At 49.6% G+C, this 23,910-nt stretch overlaps 1 protein-coding gene across 1 annotated transcript; it reads right to left on the bottom strand.

Annotated features, from left to right (window-relative positions):
* Positions 1-16,859: 16,859 nt before the first annotated feature.
* On the bottom strand, positions 16,860-17,060 carry LOC127210861 (40S ribosomal protein S28-like). Its single transcript, XM_051170628.1, has one exon. The coding sequence runs from the start codon at positions 17,052-17,054 to the stop codon at positions 16,860-16,862; it is 195 nt and encodes a 64-aa protein (XP_051026585.1). The 5' UTR covers positions 17,055-17,060.
* Between the last annotated feature and the right edge of the window lie 6,850 nt (positions 17,061-23,910).

Below are 23,910 nucleotides of genomic sequence, written 5' to 3'. Positions count from 1 at the left end.
TGTGCCAGGGGAACCGCCATGTGCTTAGATCTTGGAGCTTTCCAGCCCCCGTCTCTCAACCCCTGGGGAGGGAAAGCAGATGAAGGTTGGCTCGGTCATCGATGCCCAGTGTAATCAATCATGTTGCAATAGGAACCTAGAGAGACGGGTTAAGCCAGCTGCTGGAGAGGTGCCCCACACAGGCCTACAGAAGGCACACTGCCCGCTGAGCCCCTGCCTCCGTACCTTGCCCACTGCAGCTTTAATGGTGAACCAATCAATACAAGTTCAGTGTGGCCCTGAAATCCATCCAGCTCTCTAGCAAACTAATGCAGGAACGCCTGGTTGACAGCTTCTCAGTCGGCAGCACCAGCTACAACCTGAGGCTTGCAGTTTAGAATCTAACGTGAAGGTAAGGGGAGGTCTGAGCGGTCAGCCTGTGAGGTCCGATGCTACGGGAGTTAAACTGTAGAAGCGCTTGCTGTGTGCAGAAACCTCCCATACAGACACCTGGTGTCAGAAGTTCTGCTCCGAATGGTGTAAAGAGTGCAAAAACAGACAACATCAAAAAGAGCAAAAACAAAAAAAAAACACTCCCACATTTTGGTGGTTTTTATCTGTATTGCTTACTTTTCTGTTGCCGTGATAACACCATGAGCAAGGTAGCTTATAGAAGAAAGAGGTTACTTGGGCTTACAGTTCCAGAGGGAACAGTCCATCCTGGCAGCCAGACCCCAGAGCCGAGAGCTCACACCTCCGCCACAAGCATGTAGTAGAGAGAGCAAACGGAACCAGCTAGACCTCACCGCCTAACCCGCCCCACAACAGCGTCATCAACTGGAAACCAAGTATTCAAACACTCGAGACTGGGGGGTGGGGGGGTGGACATTTCTTCCTCAAGCACTACACTGCCAGCTTCTTTTATAAAAGTACAGTGCTCTAAAAGTCATGCACGCTGCAGCGCACCAGCCGTGTATAGCTTCTTCTTATTACTTGGCAATACTTGGCTGGATGGACCTACAGCACTGTGCTTGTCCCTTTGTCAGTCGGTGGGCATTCTAGTCCTTTCTACTTCAGGGCTGTTGTGTCTCATGCATCTATGAGCTAGAGAAATGGTTCAAACTTGCCGAGCAATTTTGAGAACTAGAGTTCATATCCCAGCATCCATACTGTACATGCCAGCGGCACACACCCATACTGTACACGCCAGCGGCACACACCCATACTGTACAAGCCAGCGGCACACACCCATACTGTACACGCCAGCGGCACACACCCATACTGTACACGCCAGCGGCACACACCCATACTGTACACGCCAGCGGCACACACCCATACTGTACACGCCAGCGGCACACACCCATACTGTACACGCCAGCGGCACACACCCATACTGTACACGCCAGCGGCACACACCCATACTGTACACGCCAGCGGCACACACCCATACTGTACACGCCAGCGGCACACACCCATACTGTACATGCCAGCGGCACACACCCATACTGTACAAGCCAGGCACACTGTACACACATGTAACCCTGAGGGGGCAGAGACAGGCAGATAGCTGGAACTTGCTGGCTTCCAGCCTAAGACAGTGCAAACTCCAGGCTCAGGGAGAAGCCTCGCCTAAAGGAATAAACAAAGAAGGATGGAGAACACACGCTGCTCTCTTCTGTCCTCCTGGTGTATGCACAGGCGAACACACCCATACACACAAATATCACACACACACACACACAAATACCACACACACACGCCACACATGTACTCACTCACACATACACACTCTCTCTCACACACATACACACAGACGCCCACACATACACACACTCTCACATACACATCCATACTGTGCACACTCACACACACACAGATACATGCACACACACCGCATGCATACTCTTTCTCACACACACACACTCAAACACACACGCACACAAATATCACATACACACACTCACACACACACATGTACTCACTCACATATACACACTCTCTCACACACACTATCACACACACCACACACATACACACAGACGCTCACACATACACACACTCTCACATACACATTCATACTGTGCACACTCACACACACACACATACATGCACACACACCGCATGCATATTCTCTCTCTCACACACACATGCACACTGTCTCTCACACTCACACCACACACACACACACATACACATACGCCCACACACACCACATGCACACAAACATGTAGAGGAATGTTAATCCAGAACATGGCTGTTCTGGCAAGAGATCAGATCCAAAGAGCTTTTAGGTCTGTGATCCCCCGGAATACAAACGTGCCTTTAATCCAGGAGACAGAGGCAAACAGTTTCGAGTTCGAAGCCAGCCTGGTATAGAGCAAGGATCAGGTAAAGAAAAGCTTAGGTCCAGGCATTGTGGTACACGCCTTTAATCACAAACAAAGGTAAAGTTAGTTTATAGAAGGAAGCACCCATGTTTGAAAATGATGTCTAATTGAGTGGCAGAAAAGGTGACATCAGAGAAGATTTGACAGAATAGGATACGCCCAACACTCAGGAGAAGAGAGAGGAAAGGGAAGCTACCTAAAAGGCAGTTTTACAGAGAGAGGAGGCAGTTTTACCAGGACAGGAATAGAGAGACGGGATGCAGAGAGAGAACTCAGGTGAAGATGGAACAAACCAGAAAATGAGAAGTCAGAAGATTAGAGCAGATTGCTGAGTTAGTTTGAGGCCAAACACAGCAATTAAGGGGCAGAGAGAGAAGTCAGATTAAATAAGTCAGCGGTGTTGTTCCCCAAAGCAACAGCACTATGTAACCAGATTTTTATGTTTTTACTACTTTATTGGGTCCTTTTTTTCTACTTCCCTGACCCTTACCTATTCCTTAAAACCCCTCAGCAATAGGGAGGAGAGAAAGGAGGTTTGGGGGGAAAGAGGCATCCATAGCCTTAGACTACTTCCTGTTGAGTAGGGATGATGAGTTCCCTGGGGCAAATTTGGTCTGCATTGTCAGGATATCTCCAACCAGCAACAAGCAAAGCAGTCTAGCAACCCAGCCATCCACCAACCCAGCAACCCAGCAGCCCAGCAACCCAGCAGCCCAGCAACCCAGTAATCCAGCAGCCCAGCCACCCAGCAACCCAGCAACCCAGCCACCCAGCAACCCAGCAACCCAGCAACCCAGCAACCCAGCAACCCAGCAACCCAGCAACCCAGCAGCCCAGCAACCCAGCAACCCAGCAACCCAGCAACCAGCAACCCAGCAACCCAGCAACCCAGCAACCCAGCAGCCCAGCAACCCAGCAACCCAGCAACCCAGCAGCCCAGCAACCCAGCAGCCCAGCAACCCAGCAGCCCAGCAACCCAGCAACCCAGCAACCCAGCAACCCAGCAACCCAGCAACCCAGCAACCCAGCAACCCAGCAACCCAGCAGCCCAGCAACCCAGCAACCCAGCAACCCAGCAACCCAGCAACCCAGCAGCCCAGCAACCCAGCAACCCAGCAACCCAGCAACCCAGCAACCCAGCAGCCCAGCAACCCAGCAACCCAGCAACCCAGCAGCCCAGCAACCCAGCCACCCAGCAACCCAGCAGCCCAGCAACCCAGCAACCCAGCAGCCCAGCAACCCAGCAACCCAGCCACCCAGCCACCCAGCAGCCCAGCAACCCAGCAGCCCAGCAGCCCAGCAACCCAGCAACCCAGCAACCCAGCAGCCCAGCAACCCAGCAACCCAGCAGCCCAGCAACCCAGCAGCCCAGCAACCCAGCAACCCAGCAACCCAGCAGCCCAGCCATTCAGCCACTCAGCAGCCCAGCAACCCAGCAACCCAGCAATCAGCAACAGCAGCAGGAACAGCCTGTGCATGCCCTCTCAGGGCTCTGGCATTATATTCCATCTGAAGAGTCCCCAATTCCAAACATAAACTATCCTCAGCTGGAAAAATCACACCTCTGCCAGAGCACAAGACAAATCACAGTCAGCTGCTGTGGGTAATCTGAAGCAGCCCCATATCCCACACCTGGGATTAAAACATGAACATATACACATAGCATTTCTATGGTTTTTTTTTTAAGTCTTACTACAGTACTATTTTACATTTTTACTGGAAAAGTTTAAGGATACGACGTGGCTCCTTCATGGCCCCCGCAACACTTTCTTATTTATGTTTGATTTTTAAAATCGTGCCCACTCTAGTGTATAAGAAAGGCGAGTTCAGTGTTCTCACTTGCATTTTTCCCTGAAGGCTAAAGATGTTGAATACTTTTCTCTGTGTTCATCAGTATTTTACAAACTTCTTCAGAGAAATGTCCTTTTATGTCTTTTGAGGAACATTTTATTTCATGTGCATGAGTGTCCTGCATGAACATGGGCATGCTTTGCCTAGTTTAAAATTTAAGTATGTATCTTTTTATTATTGGATTGTATTTTTATACATTTTAGATACAAGTTTCTCTTAGCTATGTGTTTTTTTTCAAACATTGCCCCTTCTGTGAGTTGTTCACTTTTTGATGATGTCCTTTGAAGTATGAATTATGTTTGATTCGATGATGCTCACTTTACCTGTTATTTTCCTTTGTCCCTTGCTATGTTTCCGTGTGTGTGTGTGTGTGTGTGTGTGTGTGTGTGTGTGTGTGTGTGTGAGTGTGTGTGTGTGTGTCCTCTGGTGCTGATTCCACTCCTTTTACCCCCTCCCCCATGGGTGTGGGGAGTGCACATGTGTGTGCAGGTTCACATGCACAAATATGTGAGTGTGTGTAGAGGTCAGAGGTCAACTTCAGATGTCATTCCTCAGGAGCCATCACTGGTCTGAACTGGCTGCCCCCCCCCAAGTTTGCAGGGTTCCACCTGGGCCCACGCCCCCAGCACTGGATTTACAAACATGTCACTGTGTCTGGGTCGCTGTGTGGCAGGCACTGAGCCATGCCCCGTAGCTCTTCTAGTGATACTTTGAAAGTTTCTTGTTCAGAACTAGGGAAATTCTTAGGATACTCCTTACCCAGAACAACAGAAGCAAATATTTACCATGGGTTTTTTTTTTTTCCTGTGTCCCTGACTAGAGTTCAGAGTTTAGACAGTGTGGGTGAACAACCCAGGAAAGCTCAGGTCAACCCACCTCACCTGACCGCGAAGCTTCAAGAGTTCAGCACAAAGACTCTCCCTCACCCGATGTTTACTTCGCTGCTGCAGGAGGAAACCGCATTGGCTCTGGCCTTGCACAAACTAACCCTGCTGTGTTCTTTGTTCCTTGCCCTTCCCTGAGGTCAGCCCCCACCCCGCCCTTTCCAGGGCTTGCCAGGAACCTCAGGCGCTCCAACATACACACACGGAGTCATCCAAAAGAGGGGAGACAACACCCTCATTCATGACTCAAGGTCCCAACTGGCACACGGCCACCTGCCTTTGACCCTCACCTCACCCTAACTGTGCTGAGTCTGGGCTTTGTCGTGGCAGTCTTGGCCAGAGGTGCCTGTGGCACTACAGGGAAGTGAATTCCATCCGGCAGCTTGCCCACCGAAGAGCTCCACCGAGGCTCGCAGGTTTAAAGTAGGGTCAGCTTTGTGTCTTTGCTTTTCAGTCACGTCCCCCTGGCAAGGCTGCCTTGCCAGGCCACTGAGAAACAGAACGTGCTCAGTCAGTCCTGATGCGTTCTGATGTGCTGGGGTGTGTTGGGGGGGCTCCCCTTTTCTGAGGAGAAGGGGGAGAAGGGAGGGAGAGAGGGTGTGGCTGGGAGGAAAGGAGGGAGGTGACTAGGATTGGAATGTAAAGTGAATAATTAATTAATTAATTAAAATAAATAAATAAGCAGGTCAGCTGTCGGTTCCCTGGTGCCCCATCTTGAGGGGCAGTAGGTGAAATTAAGCAGAGAAGCGTCTCAGTTCTCCTCCTCACACACACACCCCTCCTCTGTCCTACTGTCTCCAACTTCACAACAAATGCATTTAGATCTACTTAAGCAGCGGGTCTCAGCCTCTCGCAGCTCCTCCTCCCAGCTCCTGCATCGGCTCACTAACCAGTCTCATTCATTGCTCAGTCATTTCTCCCACTGTTCCGAAGTGAATCGAAGTGTGGGGTCAGCTGAGATCCTTCAGGTCAGCGAGCAAAGACAAGGGGTCATCTGCACACCTGTGTGGGAATTGAGGGGTCTTTGGTTGGTTCTTGGCTTTGTTTGTTTGAGTCTAGATAGAGACTGGGTGGCCCAGGCTGGTTACTGACGCATGGCCCTCCTCCTTCAATCTCCCAAACACTGGGATTAGAAGTGGGGGTTGAGGCAGGCATGGTGGCGCACACCTTTAATCCCAGCACTCGGGAGGCAGAGGCAGGTGGATCGCTGTGAGTTCCAGGCCAGCCTGGTCTACAAAGTGAGTCCAGGACAGCCAAGGCTACACAGAGAAACCCTGTCTTGGAAAGAAGAAGAGGAAGAAGAAGAAGAAGAAGAAGAAGAAGAAGAAGAAGAAGAAGAAGAAGAAGAAGAAGAAGAAGAAGAAGAAGAAGAAGAAGAAAAAGAGGAGGAGGAGGAGGAAGAAGAGGAGGAGGAGGAGGTCACACCAAACCATATCCACATCAACTTTCACCAGTTAGGACACCTCATAAAGGGGCAACCCCCCAAATTCAGAAACGCATATGAGACCCCATTTGAGTGAGCCATGTGGGAAAGGTGCAGGTCAGCACAGGAGACCAGGACTACCAGTGTGCGCCTTCAGAGACAGCCACAGCAGCCTCCTCAGTCTCCATGTCCAGGACCCTCCCTTGAGGGTCTAATTAACCCTTTATCGGCAGCTCTGCTCGTGCCGGCCCGTTCCCGGAAGCCGTCCCACTTGCTACTGCTGTTTCTCTGTAGCTGCAAAGCTGAAGGTCTTTGGCCTCTGCTGGGTGTTAGAGGAAGGTTTTCTCCGCCCAACCTCAGCTCCTCACAGGTGGGGTCTGCTGCTGAAGGCGGGACAAGTGTCCATCTAAGGGTGAGTACATCCCCAAAGCCATCGGACTCTTCTTCCCAGAACGACAGTGGGCGACGGGAAAGAGGCAAAGTGGCCTGAGTCTCTAACGCAGCCTAGCCCTTTCCTTAGCGTTCTGGCAATACGGGGCCCAAGGGGGTTTTACTTCCTTCCTGGACCCACTTTATTTTGAAGGTCCCTAGTTTGAAAACGTTCAGGCACTTCTTACCAGGCGTGCTCTTAATCCTCTAACCTCCCCTCGGTGGGAGACGAGGAGGACCTACTTTATCTTAGCCCAGCAACAAAAACAAACTTGGAGCTAGAAAGATGGCTCAGAGATTAAGGGCACTGCCTGCTCTTCCAAAGGTCCTGAGTTCAATTCCCAGCAACCATATGGTGCCTCACAACCATCTACAATGAGATCTGGTGCCCTCTTCTGGCCTGCAGGTGCATGTGCAGGCAAAACATAATAAAAACTTAAAAAAAAAAAACAGTCTTGATATTAAAAAGACAAATACAAACTTACAAACAGAAGTGGTGACAAAAGTGTACAGCTGTTGGTAGATTTGGACCTCGACTCGTTTGTGTCCCTGGACTGCTCCCTGGACTGCTCACATAGCTCACTGGTAAAGTGTAAGTGTGGTAGGCGTGAGTTTGATGGCAGTGCCCATGAGCAAAAAAACAATAATAGTTCATGCTTCATCTTGGTGCTACAGAGGCAGAGATAACTCTGTGGGGCTTCCTAATTGGCAAAAAAACAAGGTGAAGAGCTCCTGAGAACTGACATGCAAGCTCGAGCTCTGCCTTCCACCCATCCACTTGCACACACACACATACACACACACACATACACACACACACATACACACAGGCATGCTCACGCACACATACACACACACTCACACACACATACACACATGCATGCTCACACACAGATTTTTTTTTTTAAAGCAGTGCTTGAGATGCCCAATTTGTCTAGGACCTAAAGACCCTTTGTTCTAGCTCATTTCATGCAGAATAAAAGTATCCCATCTAAGATTTCTAGCAGATTTTTAAAGCTTTATTTTGATTATAAATTATGTATATGTGTGTATATCCGTGCACAGTTGTGTGTGCATGTGAGTGCAGGTGCCTAGGGAGGCCAGAAGAGGGTGTTGGAGCCTGTGCATCAAGAGTGACAGGAGTTGAGGGCCGCCTATCTTGGTGCTGGGAACTGAACTTCACTTCTCTACAAGGCCAAGGCTTGCTCTCACCTTTGAGCCTTCTCTCCAGTCTCCCTGCTGTGCACAGTCCTCCCTGGTGAAATGCTGTGCTGTGCCTGCTGTGTGCAGTCCTCCCTGATGAAATGCTGTGCTGTGCCTGCTGTGCGCAGTCCTCTCTGGTGAAATGCTGTGCTGTGCCTGCTGTGCGCAGTCCTCCCTGGTGAAATGCTGTGCTGTGCCTGCTGTGCGCAGTCCTCCCTGGTGAAATGCTGTGCTGTGCCTGCTGTGCGCAGTCCTCCCTGGTGAAATGCTGTGCTGTGCCTGCTGTGCGCAGTCCTCCCTGGTGAAATGCTGTGCTGTGCCTGCTGTGCGCAGTCCTCCCTGGTGAAATGCTGTGCTGTGCCTGCTGTGCACAGTCCTCCCTGGTGAAATGCTGTGCTGTGCCTGCTGTGCGCAGTCCTCTCTGGTGAACAACACTGTTCTGCACCACACAGAGGGACCTTCTCAAGGTTTCTCTGACTTAGGCTTGAGGGGTAGCATACAAAGACAAAAGGTGGCCCAGCAGTTGTTTGTTTTTCTTCTTTCTTTCTTTTCTTTCTTTCTTTTCTTTTTTTCCTGTCAACCTAAAAGCAAAGGAAGCAAGTGTTTTCCCAAAATGATTTATCCTGACAACAACCCCAAGGGAGTCTCATGGGACAGGCCAGTGGGTTCAGAAGTTTATGGAAAACTATTCTAAACTCCTTCTGTTCTTCCCTTCAGTGAGGGCTTCACGTAACCTCGACAGTAACAAAGAAACTTCTTCAAGGAAAAGCAACACGGAAAGGAAAAGCCGGGCCTGAACAATGGTCCGGTCTCAGCATATTTCAGTTGGAAACACGAGCACATAAACAATGTCAGACACTCTTCTCCGCTGCTTCCTAGGAGGCGGGTCACTCACGGGAAGCTGAGAGGGCAACTTCTGAGGGGAAACGCTGCTATTTTACTAGTGGGTCTTCAGAAATACCCTAACTTTCCACAAGTCCTTGTAAAAATTCATCTACCTCTACTGGAAAATTCCAGGCACCAGCGAAGTAGCTTGCCTTGTAGCAAGTGTGTCCCCATCACTCATTCGGACAACCCTCCTCACAGGACACACAACAACCAGGCACGACCTAAACCCTCAGCCACACAAGCTCTTCCTTTCTCATTCTGAATTAGCGTAAGGTTTGCTTCCACATACAGACAAATGAATGTTTTCAGAGTCATTCTGAATGAGTTGTACTTGGGTTTTTGTTTGTTTGGTTGGTTTTGGTTTTTTTTTTTTTTTTTTAAATTGGTGACAGGGTCTTACTATATAGCCCTGGCTGTTCTAGAACTCACTATGTAGACCAGGCTGGCCTTGAACTCACTATGTAGACCAGGCTGACCTTGAACTCACTATGTAGATCAAGCTGACCTTGAACTCACTATGTAGACCAGGCTGACCTTGAACTCACTATGTAGACCAGGCTGACCTTGAACTCACTATGTAGACCAGGCTGACCTTGAACTCACTATGTAGACCAGGCTGGCCTTGAACTCACTATGTAGACCAGGCTGACCTTGAATTCACTATGTAGACCAAGCTGACCTTGAACTCACTATGTAGACCAGGCTGGCCTTGAACTCACTATGTAGACCAGGCTGGCCTTGAACTCACTATGTAGACCAGGCTGGCCTTGAACTCACTATGTAGACCAGGCTGGCCTTGAATTCATTATGTAGACCAAGCTGACCTTGAACTCACTATGTAGACCAGGCTGGCCTTGAACTCACTATGTAGACCAGGCTGGCCTTGAACTCACTATGTAGACCAGGCTGGCCTTGAACTCACTATGTAGACCAGGCTGGCCTTGAACTTACTATGTAGACCAGGCTGGCCTCGAACTCACATAGATTCTCTAGACTTTGCTTCTGGAGTCCTGTGAGTAAATGTATATGCCATCACTGATTAGCCATTTTTTGTTGCTTTAATTAAAATAAAAATAATTGCTACAGGAGTGCATGTAGCCCAGGCTAGCATAGAATGTGCTATGTGACCAAAAGCGGCCTTGAACTTCTGACCCACCTGCCTCAACCTGCCAAGTGCTGGGGTGACTGGTACTCACCATCATTCCTGGGTTATGTTGTACTGAGGATTGGATCCAAGGCAAAGTAGACAAAATACTCTACCAACTGAGCTACACCCCCAAGCCTCAAATGAAATGTTTATGTTTCTTTCAAGTTTTGCTTTTTCTAATCAAATTACCAGGCAGGAAAATGATTAATCCTCTGAGTTGCTTTGGAACAAACCAGCTGGTGTGCTGCAGGGAGACTGGCAAGAAGGAAGGAGAAAGGGAAGGTGAGCTTCGGACACCGTGACGATGACGAACGCGAGGGCAGCACCCAACACTGTGGCGCGCGTGGGAAGAGGGCAGGAGGATTGCAAGTTCCTGGCCAGCCTGGGCTACATTCCCATCCCAAAGCAGCTCAGGCTACCCAGTGAAACCTTGCCTCAAAAACAACAGCAACAGGGGGCTGGAAATGGCTTGGCAATCATGGGCCCTCAGGGCCTGAATTCGGCTCCTAGAACCCATGCTGGACAGCTCACAACTACCTGCAACTCCAGCTCCCTGGGATCTGATGGCCTGTGTGGGTGCACACAAATAGATGAAAATAAAAATAGCAACAACACAACATGAAACAAAGCAGTTAAGTGAGACTCTAGAAGCACCGCTGGTGAGGCTAAGAGACAAGCTGACGAGGACACCGAGGCCTCCCCAACACGGCTGAGAGTAAGTAAGTGTGGCAGGCAAGACTGGAACTCAGCATTTCTTGTTGCACTGTGTGCACAGCGACTCATTCAAAGCCTTCTGAAGGGGGGACTGTGCTGATAACATCTATTTGTGAATGCTGCTCTGGGGTTGGAAAAGCAAGCATCCGTGCTGGGCTGGGGAAGTGGGAGACTCAGCTCCACAGAGGAGGTGCCAGGGCATGTGTTGCCAGAACGCCCACAAAACAACAAAACTACAACGAAGGAGTATCCACCTCAGGGCAAACAGAACCACATCAGTCTCTGGCCAGTGAGGTGTCTCCTCAGGGTAAGACCAACCAATGACGCAACATTCAAAAAAAAAACCAAAAAAACAAAAACAAAAACAAACCAAAAAAACAAAAACCAATAAACGAAATAATAAAGGACAAAACTTCATATTTAGAATTTAGAAACGAAGGCTGGAAAGACAGCTCGGTCAGTAAAAGTGCTCGCCGCGCAGACGTGAGGACTCACTTCTGATGCCAGCGGCACCCAGGTAAGAAGGCAGGCACAGCAGCCCAGGCCAGTAACCCAGCACTCAGGAGATGAGGGCTTGCTGCCCATTAAGTCCTGCTGAATTGGTTCAGAAAGAGACCTGGTTTAAAAACAAGGTGGGAACAGCTGAGGAAGATAGCCATGTCAACGTCCGGTGTGTGTACACACACACACACACACACACACACACACACACACACACACTAAAAATTTAAATTTAAAGAAAAAGAAAGAAAATAACTTTCTAAAGCACCAATTTGCTTCAGTAATAGTCAGGAATCGCCTCAGAGGGCTTTTATTGTAAACTTACTTAGCCAAGTACTTTTGTTTTGGAGGTGAGGTCTCAGTATCGCCAGGCCTACCTGAAACTCCATGTACAGTGCAGGGTGACCTTGAACTTCTGATCCTCCTGCCTCCTTTTCTCAAGAGCTGGGATTACAGGCTTGTGCCTCCGCACCCAGGCCTTCAAGAGTGGGCAAGCACTTTACCCAAAGCTCTGTACCCCAGCTCCTCAAATTACACAGCGTGTTCTGAATGGACTCATCTGAGCACTTTCTCAGGGCTGGGATTGTTTTCCTTTCCTGCTAAGTGAGGCTCCCGGCTCCGTAACCAAGCCCTCCTGGGACCAGAAGGCTCTGCTAAACCCAGGTGAGGTTATCCCTGACCACTGAACGCAGGTGGCCTTAGTGCCAGTCAGGGGACAAGGTCTATGAATGTCTTCACCCTTCAAAGTGTCCTGATCACTCCAGCTCTTCAGACCTTTGGGCTTTGCGTCTACCAGGAAATACCAGAGGAAATAAACTTGCTGGTGATAGCCAGTTGGTGAACGTCAGCGAGGCATGTGACCCAGGAGGCTGACAGAATGCCTGGGTGCGAACTGCAGCTTACTTCTTTTAGGACAGTGTCTCATGTAGCGCAGGCTGGCCCCAAGCTCATTGCCAAGGCTGACTTTGAACTTCTGATTCCTCGGCTCCATCAGAGTTCTGGGATCACAGGTGTGCTGCTTGGCTCATGTGGTGCTGGGGATCATGCAGGGCTCTGTGCATGCTAGGCTACACAGTCCCAGCCAATGCGCTGTCGTCTGTCACATGCTCTGCAGAGACAGCCCTTGCCTACTGATTCCCAAGGTCCAGGCAATGATATTTTCCCAGCCAGCCGAGTGAAACTGTGGTGAAATAAAATGAGACCTTCTGTGGGAAAGAACTCACTAGTGCCAATAGTGTTACAAAGTTACCAGGTGACTCTCGGCGAAGCGTTCTGAAAAAAATTTCAAATTAATATTAATATATTCAGTTGTTTAGCTCCTATTCGTAAGCCAGGTTGCTTTATAACAATGGAGAAAAACCAGTGAATACAAAAGCAGATGTCTCTATTTGTATGGAGTTTATAGTTTCTTAACCAAGGATAAAATTATATAGGGAAGTAAGAAAGAGGTTATAATTTTGTTTTACTTGATGCTTTTTACCCCTATCTGTTCACGTGTGTGTGTGTGTGCGTGTGTGTGTGCGTGTGTGTGTGCGTGTGCGTGTGTGTGCGTGTGCGTGTGTGTGAGGAGTGTGACTACATGTGTCACAGTGCACATGTCAGGGACAACCTGTGGAAATCAGCCCTCTCCTTCCACCATATGGGACTTGGGGCACACACGCCGGCCAGCAGGCTTTGGGACAGGTACCTTCACCCACTGAGCCGTCTTGCCATCTCAGGGCCATCTAGTGGACTGCTAAAATTGTAGCCCCCTAGGCTGGGCGTGGTGGCGGATGCCTTAACATAGCACTGGGAAGGCAGAAACAGGTAGATCTCTTGGGAATTCCAGGCCATCTCAATAAACAACAACGAAATTGTACCCCTGATAAATCACATGTCCCTCTGTCCCTCTAGCAATGGGTTTTGCTGTCCCTAATGACCCAATCAGGTGCCAAAGCCCTGGGGCCCCTTGAAGCATCTATGCTCCCAATGGAAACAGTCATGTTGTTCTGTGGGGAAGTCAGGGTCAGAACACAGCTGGGGTGTCTGGCCTGTGGCTTCTCTAGGCTATGACGGATTAAGAATTGTCTTGGGCTACACAGGAGTGGGCGGCTTTGGCCCATGGGTTTTGAGAGCACATATATGTTTGTTTTGTATGACATTGTAGCATGATGTCATTGACAAAAAGTGGTGCTCTGGAACCACAAAATCCACTTAGAAAAAAAAGAAAAAAGCCCAAAGTATTTTTAGAAAGTTTACAAATTTGTGTTGTGCTACATATTCATTGCTACCCTGGGACACAGGCACGGGTTGGCCTCTGCAAAGAGATACTTGGCAAGGTGAGGCCTGCTCACAGCAGTAGTGAAGGCAGGTCCATGCAAGTGGGGGCCTGGCGATCCCAGGGACCCCAGTCGGCCTAGAGCACCGTGAGAAATGTCAGTGTTCTGAACAGAGGACGAGAGAAAGGAAACGCCCCTTTGAGGAGATGCTTTCTTATTTGAGGCGGAGTCTCCTGGAGGCCAGGCCAAGCTAAGGAGCAGAGGAAGACATTGCTCTCTTCACTCTCCTCCCATTACATCATCCTGAGCACAGGGACAAAGGGCTGTGCCCAATGCCAGGCCCAGCGTGGTGAGGTGACACTTAAAGGTTGTCATGGGTCATGGATATGCAGAAGCCTCACCCCCCTCAGCTCTGCTGGAAGCTGAGGCCTCTAAGGGAGTAATTAGGGTTAAACAGGGTGATAAGGAAAGAGCTGCGGGAATTAGTGCTTAAGTGAAAAAGCATGGGGGATGAGGCGTTAGGAACACTTACTGTTCTTACAGAAGACCCAGGTTCGAGTCCCAGCACCTATGTGCTGACTCACAGCAACTGGTAACTCCATCTCCAGGGGCTCTGACACCCTATTCTGGCAGCCACACGTGTGGTATACAAACCGAACATCCATGCCTATAAAGCAAACATTAAAAAAAGAAAAGAAAGGCAACCTTATAGCACTCTTCCACCCCCTGACCCCAAAGCGCAGTTAGGAAAGGGCGTGTTGGGACACAGCAAGAAATCTGACTGGGAGCCAGGCCAACAGCCCTTACCAGAAATCAAACTTGCCAGAGAGCCGAACCCAGACTTCCCAGCTCCCAGAGCACCGAGAAAAGAAATCTCTGTAGCTTAGGCCACGCAGTCTATGGTATTTGTCATGGCAACCCAGGCTGACTAAGACAGAAGGCCTGCAGATACCCAGGAGAGTTCCAGAGAGGCGAGGAGGCTCCAGCGCAGGCAGGCTGGAGCACAAAGACAAGGCAGCATGTAGAGAAGGGAGGATGGGAGAGAGGTCAGGGGGTCAGGGGGTCAGGGGTCATGCAGGCCAGTTAAGGACTTTGCCTTTTACATAGGATTCAAAGGGAAGTCCGTGCAGAGTTTTGAAGGGTGGAGTGACACATTTTCACATGACATGAATTTCTGTAATATTAGACTTCTCTGTAACTATAAGCATGTGTTGCTTTTGTAATCAGGAAAAAGAAAAAAAAAGAAAAAAAAAAGCCATCACAGCCCCAGGATAGCTACATAAGAATAAAGCCAGGAAGCATACATTGGGAGCCTCACTGCCAACGTGTGCAGAGAGGAAAGGAGTGAGCAGGAGAAAGGAAGTAGAAGTAGGATCCCAGCAGCTCACCACCCTGGGAGTCGGTGAGCACAGGCACTGTCCTCTTGCTTTGTCTTCTGACTGTCATTAGCTCCTGCGGCTGCTGTCTGCCAAGGAGGGGAGGCAAGGAGCAGAGGGCGGGCAAGAACAGAGAGCATACTGTGACTGAGTTGGGAGCAAGTCCACCTGACTCCTGCCTGGTGCTTTAAAAAAAAAAATCACTTCATGTGTTTAAAGCTCTCCCTCTCTCTCTCTCTCTCTCTCTCTCTCTCTCTCTCTCTCTCTCTCTCTTTCTCTCTCTCTCTCTGTCTCTCTCTCTCTCTGTGTGTGTGTGTGTGCCTGCATGTGTGTGTGCGTGTGCGCGCACGCGCATGCATATGCTTGCCACAGGTCAGGTGTAAAGGTCACTCCTTTTTACCACCATGTAAGTCCAAGAGACTGAACTCAGTCTCCAAGCTTGGCAGCACGTGGCCTTCACCTGCCGAGGAATCTTCCTGGTTTCTATGAAGCAGTGCAATAAACATTCCCCCCCCCAGACGGGGTCTCTCTGTGTAGCCCTGGCTGTCCGCCCCCCCAGACGGGGTCTCTCTGTGTAGCCCTGGTTGGTCCCCCCCCAGACGGGGTCTCTCTGTGTAGCCCTGGCTGTCCCCCCCCAGACGGGGTCTCTCTGTGTAGCCCTGGCTGTCCCCCCCCAGACGGGGTCTCTCTGTGTAGCCCTGGCTGTCCCCCCCCAGACGGGGTCTCTCTGTGTAGCCCTGGCTGTCCTGGACTTGCTCTATAGATCAGGCTGACCTCAGACTCAGAGACCTTCCTGCCTCTGCCTCCCAAGTGCTGGATTAAAGGCATGTGCCACTGCTCCTGGCCAATAAACATTTTTCTTTTCTTTTCTTTCTTTCTTTTTTTAAAGATTTTTATTATTTATACAGTATTCTGCCCGTATGTGTGCCTGCAGGCCAGAAGAGGGCACCAGATGTCATTGCAGATGGTTGTGAGCCACCATGTGGGTGCTGGGAATTGAACTCAGGACCTTTGGAAGAGCAGACAGTCTTACTCTTAACCTCTGAACCACCTCTCCAGCCCAACATTTCTTAAAGAAATGAGTGGAAAGCTAGTGGGACAATTTAGTTGGTAAAGTGTTTGCCTTGCAAGTAAAAGGACCTGAGTTTGCCCCACAGCTCCTGTTAACTCCAGGTTTTACACAATTTGGGCAAGGTGTTGGATGCCGGCAAAGGTGCTTATCACAGGCCTAAAGACCCAAGTCTCTGGGACACACGGGGTGGAAGGAGAGAAGCTGGACGTCGTCTTTTGACCCCTACATATGCACTGTCATGCATGTACAAAGACACAGTCAGACACAGACAGGTAGAAAATACACCCAAACACACAGGCACACACACCAAAGAAAAATGTAATTAAAAAAAAAATTTAGGTGACTCTTGAGCCCCTCAGTTTATGGTAAGAGTACTAGAGGCTCAGAGGGGCCAAAGCAAAGCATTTTGTCTTCCGTCCTTGCAAACTTGGGCACAAGCCTACAATGGCAGGCGTGGTGATGCAAGTAAGCAGAAAACAGTGTCTGTGAACCCCAACGAGTGCCCCTCCCCCCACCCTACCTGAGGGAGCACAATCTGACAGTCTGTCATCGAGGTGGCATCATGGCTCGTCTTTCTTTCTTTTCTTTCTTTCTTTCTTTCTTTCTTTCTTTCTTTTCTTTCTTTCTTTCTTTCTTTCTTTCTTTCTTTCTTTCTTCCTTTCTTTCTTTTTTATACAAATGCTTTATTTAACAGTTGCGGGTCATCCCTCGGGTTAAGTGGTGGATATCCAGGACCCAGCAGCATGGTCAGCGCAACCTCCGAGCCTCTCTTTCTGACTCCAATAGGGTGAGCACATCGCCCTCTCCCATGGGGCCTTTGACGTTTCGGACGATAGAGCGGCTGGTGTCATCCATAAATTCCACACGCGCCTGCGTGCACTGTCCCCGTGAACTGGTCCTGCCCAGCACTTTGGTCACCCTAGCCAGCTTGATGGGCTGCATGCGGCTCGTGTCCGTGATGGCGGCAATCTGGCAGAGAACGTGTTTCTTTTCCTCAACAAATACAGTGTGTGGGCTCATCTCTGTTTTATATCTTGTTTGCTTTAAAGATTATCAGAGGCAAGATCCAGCGATTTTCTCCTCTACACTTCTAGTTTGGTTGGGGACATAGTTTAGCAGAGGTTGGGAGTGGGATGCTTAGGCTAGCAGGCAGGGGTCTTTTCTGTTCATTTGACCAGAACCTAAATTAGTTCAAGGCACTGTTGAAAATGAACTATCAGGGTATATATATATATATATATTATACAGTGCTCTGCCTGCATGTACACCTGCATGCCAGAAGAGGGCACTAGATCTCATTATAAATGGTTGTGAGCCACCATGTGACTGCTGGGAATTGAACTCAGGACCTCTGGAAGAGCAGACAGTGCTCTTACCCACTGAGCCACCTCTCCAGCCCCTCTGGCCTCCGCATGCACATATGTGAACCCATGCATACAATATATAAGTAAACAGGAGGTGAGTAAGTAAGGGCTGGGGCTCAAAGGGGGCAGAATGTATGCCCAGAGCGCAGGACGTCCTGGGTCTGATTCCCAGCACTGCATAGCTGGGACACCTATAATCCCAGCACTCAGGGGACAAGAGGCAGCGTCAAGGTCAAGGTCAATCTCCACTACACAGCAAGCTCAAACCAGCCTGGGATTAGTGGGACTCTGTCTCCAAAAGAAAATAGTAAGCTGGGTGTTGTGTACACGCCTTTAATCCCAGTATTCAGGAGGCGGAGGCAGGCAAATCTCTGTGAGTTTGAGGGCAGCCTGGTCTATGTAGTGAGCTCACACAGCTGGGGCTACATAGAGAGGTTACCCCGTCTCAAGAACCAACCAACCAACCAACCAACCAAAAGTCCCAAATACTAAAGAAGAAAAGGAGGAAGAGGAGGGAGAAGAAATGAATGTATAGTCATAGCCAGCCCCTTCTCCTGTCCTCCCCTTTCCTAGCTCCTGTGCTGACACAATGGAATTATCTTTTTTAAAAAATGTATTTATTCATGCATTCACTTTACATCTCTATTGCAGCCCCCTCCCTCCTCTCCTCCTGGTCCCACCCTCCTCCCCTCTTCCCCCTTTCCCTCCTCCTCAGAAAAGGGGACCCCCCCCCCCCCCCCGCTACAAACCCATCCTGTCACATCAAGTCCCATCAGGACTAAGCACATCATCTTCCCCTGAGGCCCAGCTAGGGCCAAGTGATCCAAAAGCAGGCAACAGCCTACCTCAGAGACAGGGCCCCTCTATTCCCTGGGGGACCCTCATGAAGACCGAGCTGCCCATCAGCTACATGTGGGAAGGGTAGCTAGGCCCAGCTCATGCGTGCTCATTGGCTGGTGGCTCAGTCTCCGTGAGCCCCCATGGTTAGCTGACTCTGTTGGTCTTCCATGGAGTTCTTGTCCCCTCTGGGTCTCCATATCTTTCCCCCCCCACTCTTCCACAGGGCTCCCCAGGTCCGCCTAATGTTTGGGTGTGAGACCACTGTGCTAGGATCCTGTCTACATGCATCTCAGATTATCATTAATTGTGACACAACTGAATTCAAAAGAGACCTAGGAAACAAGCGGTGGGTAGGGCGGGGAGGCTGACCCTTATATAATAAGCCGACAATCTGTTTATTACATGGCCTGTTTACAGTAGCTTATGGTAAATAAGCCAAAACTCCAAGGTTGAGGCTTTACGTTTTCTCAGACATGTATTGTCGAAGTGTGGACTGGGAGGTCAAAGTGCAAAGGTCAGGTGGTGTGAGCAGTGCTCTCTTGAAAGAGAGATCCATTCCCTTCCTTTAGCAGGTGAAGAGGGGCTGGGAAGGGATGACGCAAACAGTTTTGTTTAAGTATGTAGATCCCCCAAGCTCTCTGCACTTGGCACCCTTCCATTTTCAGAAGCATCAACTCAAAACTATGGTTCTCCTAGTTTTTAAATAAGGTCCACGTTCACATGCACACGCACACACAGACACACACGTGCACGCGCGCACACACACACCTGATACATTAGCCCAAGAAAGTGTTCTTTGCACTTATTCTTTAGAATATGTCCTGGGGCCTTTGGCCAGATGGACTGTTGGGCCTGACCCAAGTTTGGAGTACTAATTAGAAATAATCACAACAACTAAAGAGGGTTCTTAACTTTTCAGTGTGTGACAGCCCCAATGTGCTAAGCAAAGTAAACAAACTGAGAACCGTGAAGGACATGTGTGTGCGTGTGTGTGTCTGTGCGCACGCGCGCGCGCACCACTGCGGCAGGCCCTCCTGGCCGCCGAGCATCCCTCGCCCCTGGTACAGCCCTTTGTTCCAGTCGCCTTGTTCTCCAGGCTTGTTATTTTTATTTTTGCTACTAGATACAAATCTTGGCATTTCAGAGACATGCTTACTGAGAGCTGCCCACACGTCTTAGGCCCTGACAGTACTGGTCTGAGGGGGTCTCTCGTGCTAATGCCATCTCGCCTTCCCGATGGTCTCAAGCATTGTCAGTCATGTCACAGGCACCGCAGCAAAGTGTACCATGTTGGGTAGCTTCCTCTCTCGGGGGTGGTTGCAGTACCCTAACCCTAACCACCGTATCCGCGGCTTCTCAGAGCCAGCGGCAAGGGCCGTGAGTGGTTATGCTACTGGGAAGAGGCCATTTATTCCCAAGGAATAAAGTCTGAGGCCAAGAACATTAACGTAGGGTTGCAGCCACTATGAACTTGGTGGGAGCAGGGTACCTGAGAACCCGCTGAGATCGGTGGGTGGAGAGTGCACTGTCTGCGATGCTTCTCACTCTAGCTGGAGGAAGATGCTACCCATGGGATACGCCACTGGTTCATCTTATTCTACAAGTGGAAGAATAACTGTTTGCGACATTTGAAAACATTCCTGCTCCTTTCCCGGATTCCCTGGAATTCCTTCTGGTCTCGGCCGCTACTGACTCTAATTTTAGTCATGGCAAGTGGGGGAGTCTCCTGCTAATAGCAACTGTATGTGAGCTGTACTGTTATCTTCTCAAAGTTTCTCACTTTTATAAGGTCAAAGATAACAACAACAAGAACAACAACAACAACAACAACACACACACACACACACACACACACACACACACACACACACACACACACCCCGCCTGGAGGCTCTGAAATTTGTATCCGACAGGAGCACATTCGTCCAGTCTCGGTGAGAACTACAAAGCAGCGTCTTCAGCTTCCTTCCATCCCTACTCTAGGCAGTCCGTCCTTCCGTTCCTACTCTAGGCAGTCTATCCTTCTGTCCCTAGTCTATGCAGTCCGTCCTTTCGTCCCTAGTCTACATAGTCCATGCATCTGAAACTGGTCCCTTCCCCCCACAGGCCACACATGTCTGCCTTCTTGCTCTGTGCCAGATGGCATCCTCAGTGACCATCCAGAAGAAAAGAAAGCAATCAGTGAAAATAAAGGTCCGAGCAATGCAGCTACTTGGTGCTTCCCCGGGCTGTGACAGCCCCAAGGGATTCGCCCTGAAATGCTGTGCCAGAAAGAAAAGCCACATCTGCCCCCACGGGCCCTGCAAACGTGCCAGCGTTTGCCTGTGCCCACCTCTCCGGATCTGCTGGATGCCACCCTCCACCACACTGACTCTGCATCAAATAATTCCAACAGAGTGCGCCCTCATCTCTGAGTAGCTGGCCATGGGTAAGGACGGCCATGCCTCTAACATTCAGTGAGGGGACATGACTACTGTGCCTTGGTTGTAACACAAGGGCAGATGTGGGGATGATTCAAAAATGTCTGATGCTAAAACCTGAGGGAATCCTAGCTCGGGGCGTATTTGTGTAACTGGATATTCCACTGATGTCAGAATTGCTGACAGACAGAACACCAGTCACCTGCTTTTTAGTTGGTAGCAAAAGAGAGTAAACCCTGGCATCCTATTTTGCTGTGCCTGACCTCAATTTCCCCACCTGGAAGATGGGCAGATTCCTGTTGATGTAAAGTGCAGCTCTCATCTCAAATGGAATAAGAAATACTTTGTTCTGAGGAAAATAAGAACGCGCGTGTGGCTCAGGCACACAGATTTGGCTTACCTGAATAATGCATCTCTGGCTTGCCCTAAGTAACGCTTCCCAGGGTGAGGAGGTCTCATAAGCTGTAGTCGTACAACAGAAGAAAATTGTAAATCATGAAATTTACTGAATCCATCAGCAGGAGCATCAGGTAAATGAGCTACAGCAAAACAGGGTTTTCATTGTTAAGGCTTTACTATTGTGTGTGTGTGGTGTAGGGTGTGGTATATGCACATATGTGCACATATGCCCCTGGCCCTGTGGCATATGCACATGTGTGCACACACTCCCTGCACCTGTGGTATATACATATATGTGCATACATGCCTCTGCACTTGTGGTACATGCACATGTATGCACATACACCCTGCACCTGTGGTACATGCACATGTATGCACATACACCCTGCACCTGTGGTACATGCACATGCATGCACACACACACCCCTGACCTGTGGTATATGTATATAAGTGCACACACACCCCTGCACCCATAGTATATGCACATGAGTGCACACATGCCCCTGCACCTGTGGTATATGCACATATGTGCGCTCACCCCCTGCACCTGTGGTATATGCACATATGTGCACACACATTTTGCATCTGTGGTATATGCACATACGTGCACACACTCCCCTGCACCTGTGGTGTCCTGCTCCATCATTCTCCACCTGTAAAACTAGGGGCTCTCAGTAAATCTAGAACTAGGCAGTGTCAGCAAGTTCCATAATGCTCCTGTGTCTGCCCCTAATGTGGAGGGGTACAGGTGGAGTGGAGACGTACAGGCAGAGTGGAGGGGTACAGGCATGTGTGTAACCACGTTGACATTTGTACACAGCTCATTGTAAAATAAACACTCTGAGCTGCAGAGTCCTCTCTCCCACTGCTGTGGGATTTAGATGCCATCTGAGTGATTCCTTTACGCTTGGGTTGGTGGAAGACAGCGATCTACTAGGAATACATTCCAAAAGTTTTAACAGGATGCTAGCTCAGACACAGAGGTTGGCAAAATGTAGCTATTAACACTGAAGATAGGCTGGGTGGTGGTGGTGCACGCCTTTAATCCCAGCACTTGGGAGGCAGAGGCAGGCAGATCTTTGTGAGATGTAATATGAATTAAAAAAATAAAAGTTAAAAAAAAAAAAGGAAAGAAAATGTATTTTTGAGTATTTACTGACAGCTGTAATACCAAGAATGACGTATTTCCACTCAGCTTACACACATACTTCATAATAGGGAAAAAACTCTGTGGAAAACACTGCCATATGGCAACACTGCCTCCCGTGTATGACAGAGAAACTGAGGCCTGAGGCTGAGCACCCTGCAGTTGGGATTTCCAATCTAAGAATTCACTCCAGATGAAACTTTAGGAGTAAGGGAGGGAACGCCACAGTGCTGGGGTGCTGTTTACCTCCAGGGGTCCTATGGCAATGTGGGGTGACAAGAACACGCAGGATGACAGAGCAAAGGAATACCTCATGGATACCTACAAGGAAACACTTCTCAGATGGTTTATCTGTGCCATGTGTGTCTCGAGACACAGACATAATCCCAACACTCAGGAATCCAAGCTCAGGACGGCATTGACCTTATCGAAAACAAGTCACACAGGAGGTCGCAGGACATCTCAGAGGTGGAGAATCTACTTAACAGGAAAGGCTGGGTCTGACCCTTAATATAAAAGAAATCTTACAAATAAATAAATAAACCCACAAGTAAAGTGGGCTCCTCCCCAAGTACTGTCATCCCTGCTGATTGGGCCAGATGGGGGTGGGGGTGGGGGTGGGGGTGGAGGGATGGATGCTCATCGGATCTGCCTCAGCCTCTAGCTGGTACCACTCCTCAGGAAAGCCACAGCTGGCCAGGACCAGACAGCACCACACGGTGTGGCAGCCCTAAGTTAGAGGAAACTGGGAAACTGGCTTCCTGGGTTTTTCTCCCTTTTTCTTCTTTTCATGAGAGGGCTTTTGGTTTGTACAGCCTTTGTTTTGGGGAGCTCAATTCATAAAGGGGCCGTTTTATTGCAATGAATCACAGAGGAAAACCCTGCTGGGCTGAGTGGGGGGGGGGGGGGGGGGGGGGGGGGGGGGGGGGGGGGAAGGGGGAGGGGCAGCCCTCTGGCCTTTCTTCAGCAAGGTAAATGGAAACAGGGCGTGGGTGCTGGGCTCTGGGCACTTTGTGGTTCGCTTGCAGCAACTTGAAGGGTTTGATTTTTTTTTGGGTTAACGTGGACGGGGGAGGGCAGCTACAAAACGCACCAAGAGACTTGTAATAGAAGGCTCCCTTCATACGTGGGGACGCCCACACGTTGTGGCTTGCTGGCTACAGGCTCTCAACAATGGAATCTTTCTCCCTACTCTTCATCACTCGGTCTCCGTTGCTACAACTCTGAGTAACTCTAAGCTTTCCTCCCTGAATCAAGAAAGCCATTCCTAATGTTGGCAGTGGGGTGGGGTGACCATGAGAAAATAATATTCTCCAAGATCTCGTAGGCTTCACGGAGTATTTAAAAACATTCTTTAGGGGCCTTGTATGTAGAGTCCTTACCTAACATGCACAAAGCATGGAGTCTATGGGGTATGACCGTACTCATCTGTAGTGCCAACACTCGGGAGCCAGGGACAGCAAGATTCAAAGTTCAAGGTCACGCTTGGCTACACTGAGAGCCACAGAAACCCTGTCTCACAACAAAACTTTAAAGTCCTTTTTGTCAGTGGCTGAACGTACAGCTCAGCGGCGGACGGCTTGCCAAGGACAGACAAGGACCAGAAACAGTTCTTTAGATGAGAGCTC

The sequence above is a fragment of the Acomys russatus genome, chromosome 28 (genome assembly GCF_903995435.1).
Source record: "Acomys russatus chromosome 28, mAcoRus1.1, whole genome shotgun sequence".
Classification (NCBI taxonomy): Eukaryota; Metazoa; Chordata; class Mammalia; order Rodentia; family Muridae; genus Acomys; species Acomys russatus.
Note: the sequence above shows the minus strand (reverse complement) of the source record. Positions and strands in the feature narration are given on the sequence as shown.

What these genes read in the sequence shown, in the direction of transcription:
- LOC127210861 (XM_051170628.1), bottom strand. Translation starts at nt 17,054, where the DNA reads ATGCAGCCCATCAAGCTGGCTAGGGTGACCAAAGTGCTGGGCAGGACC.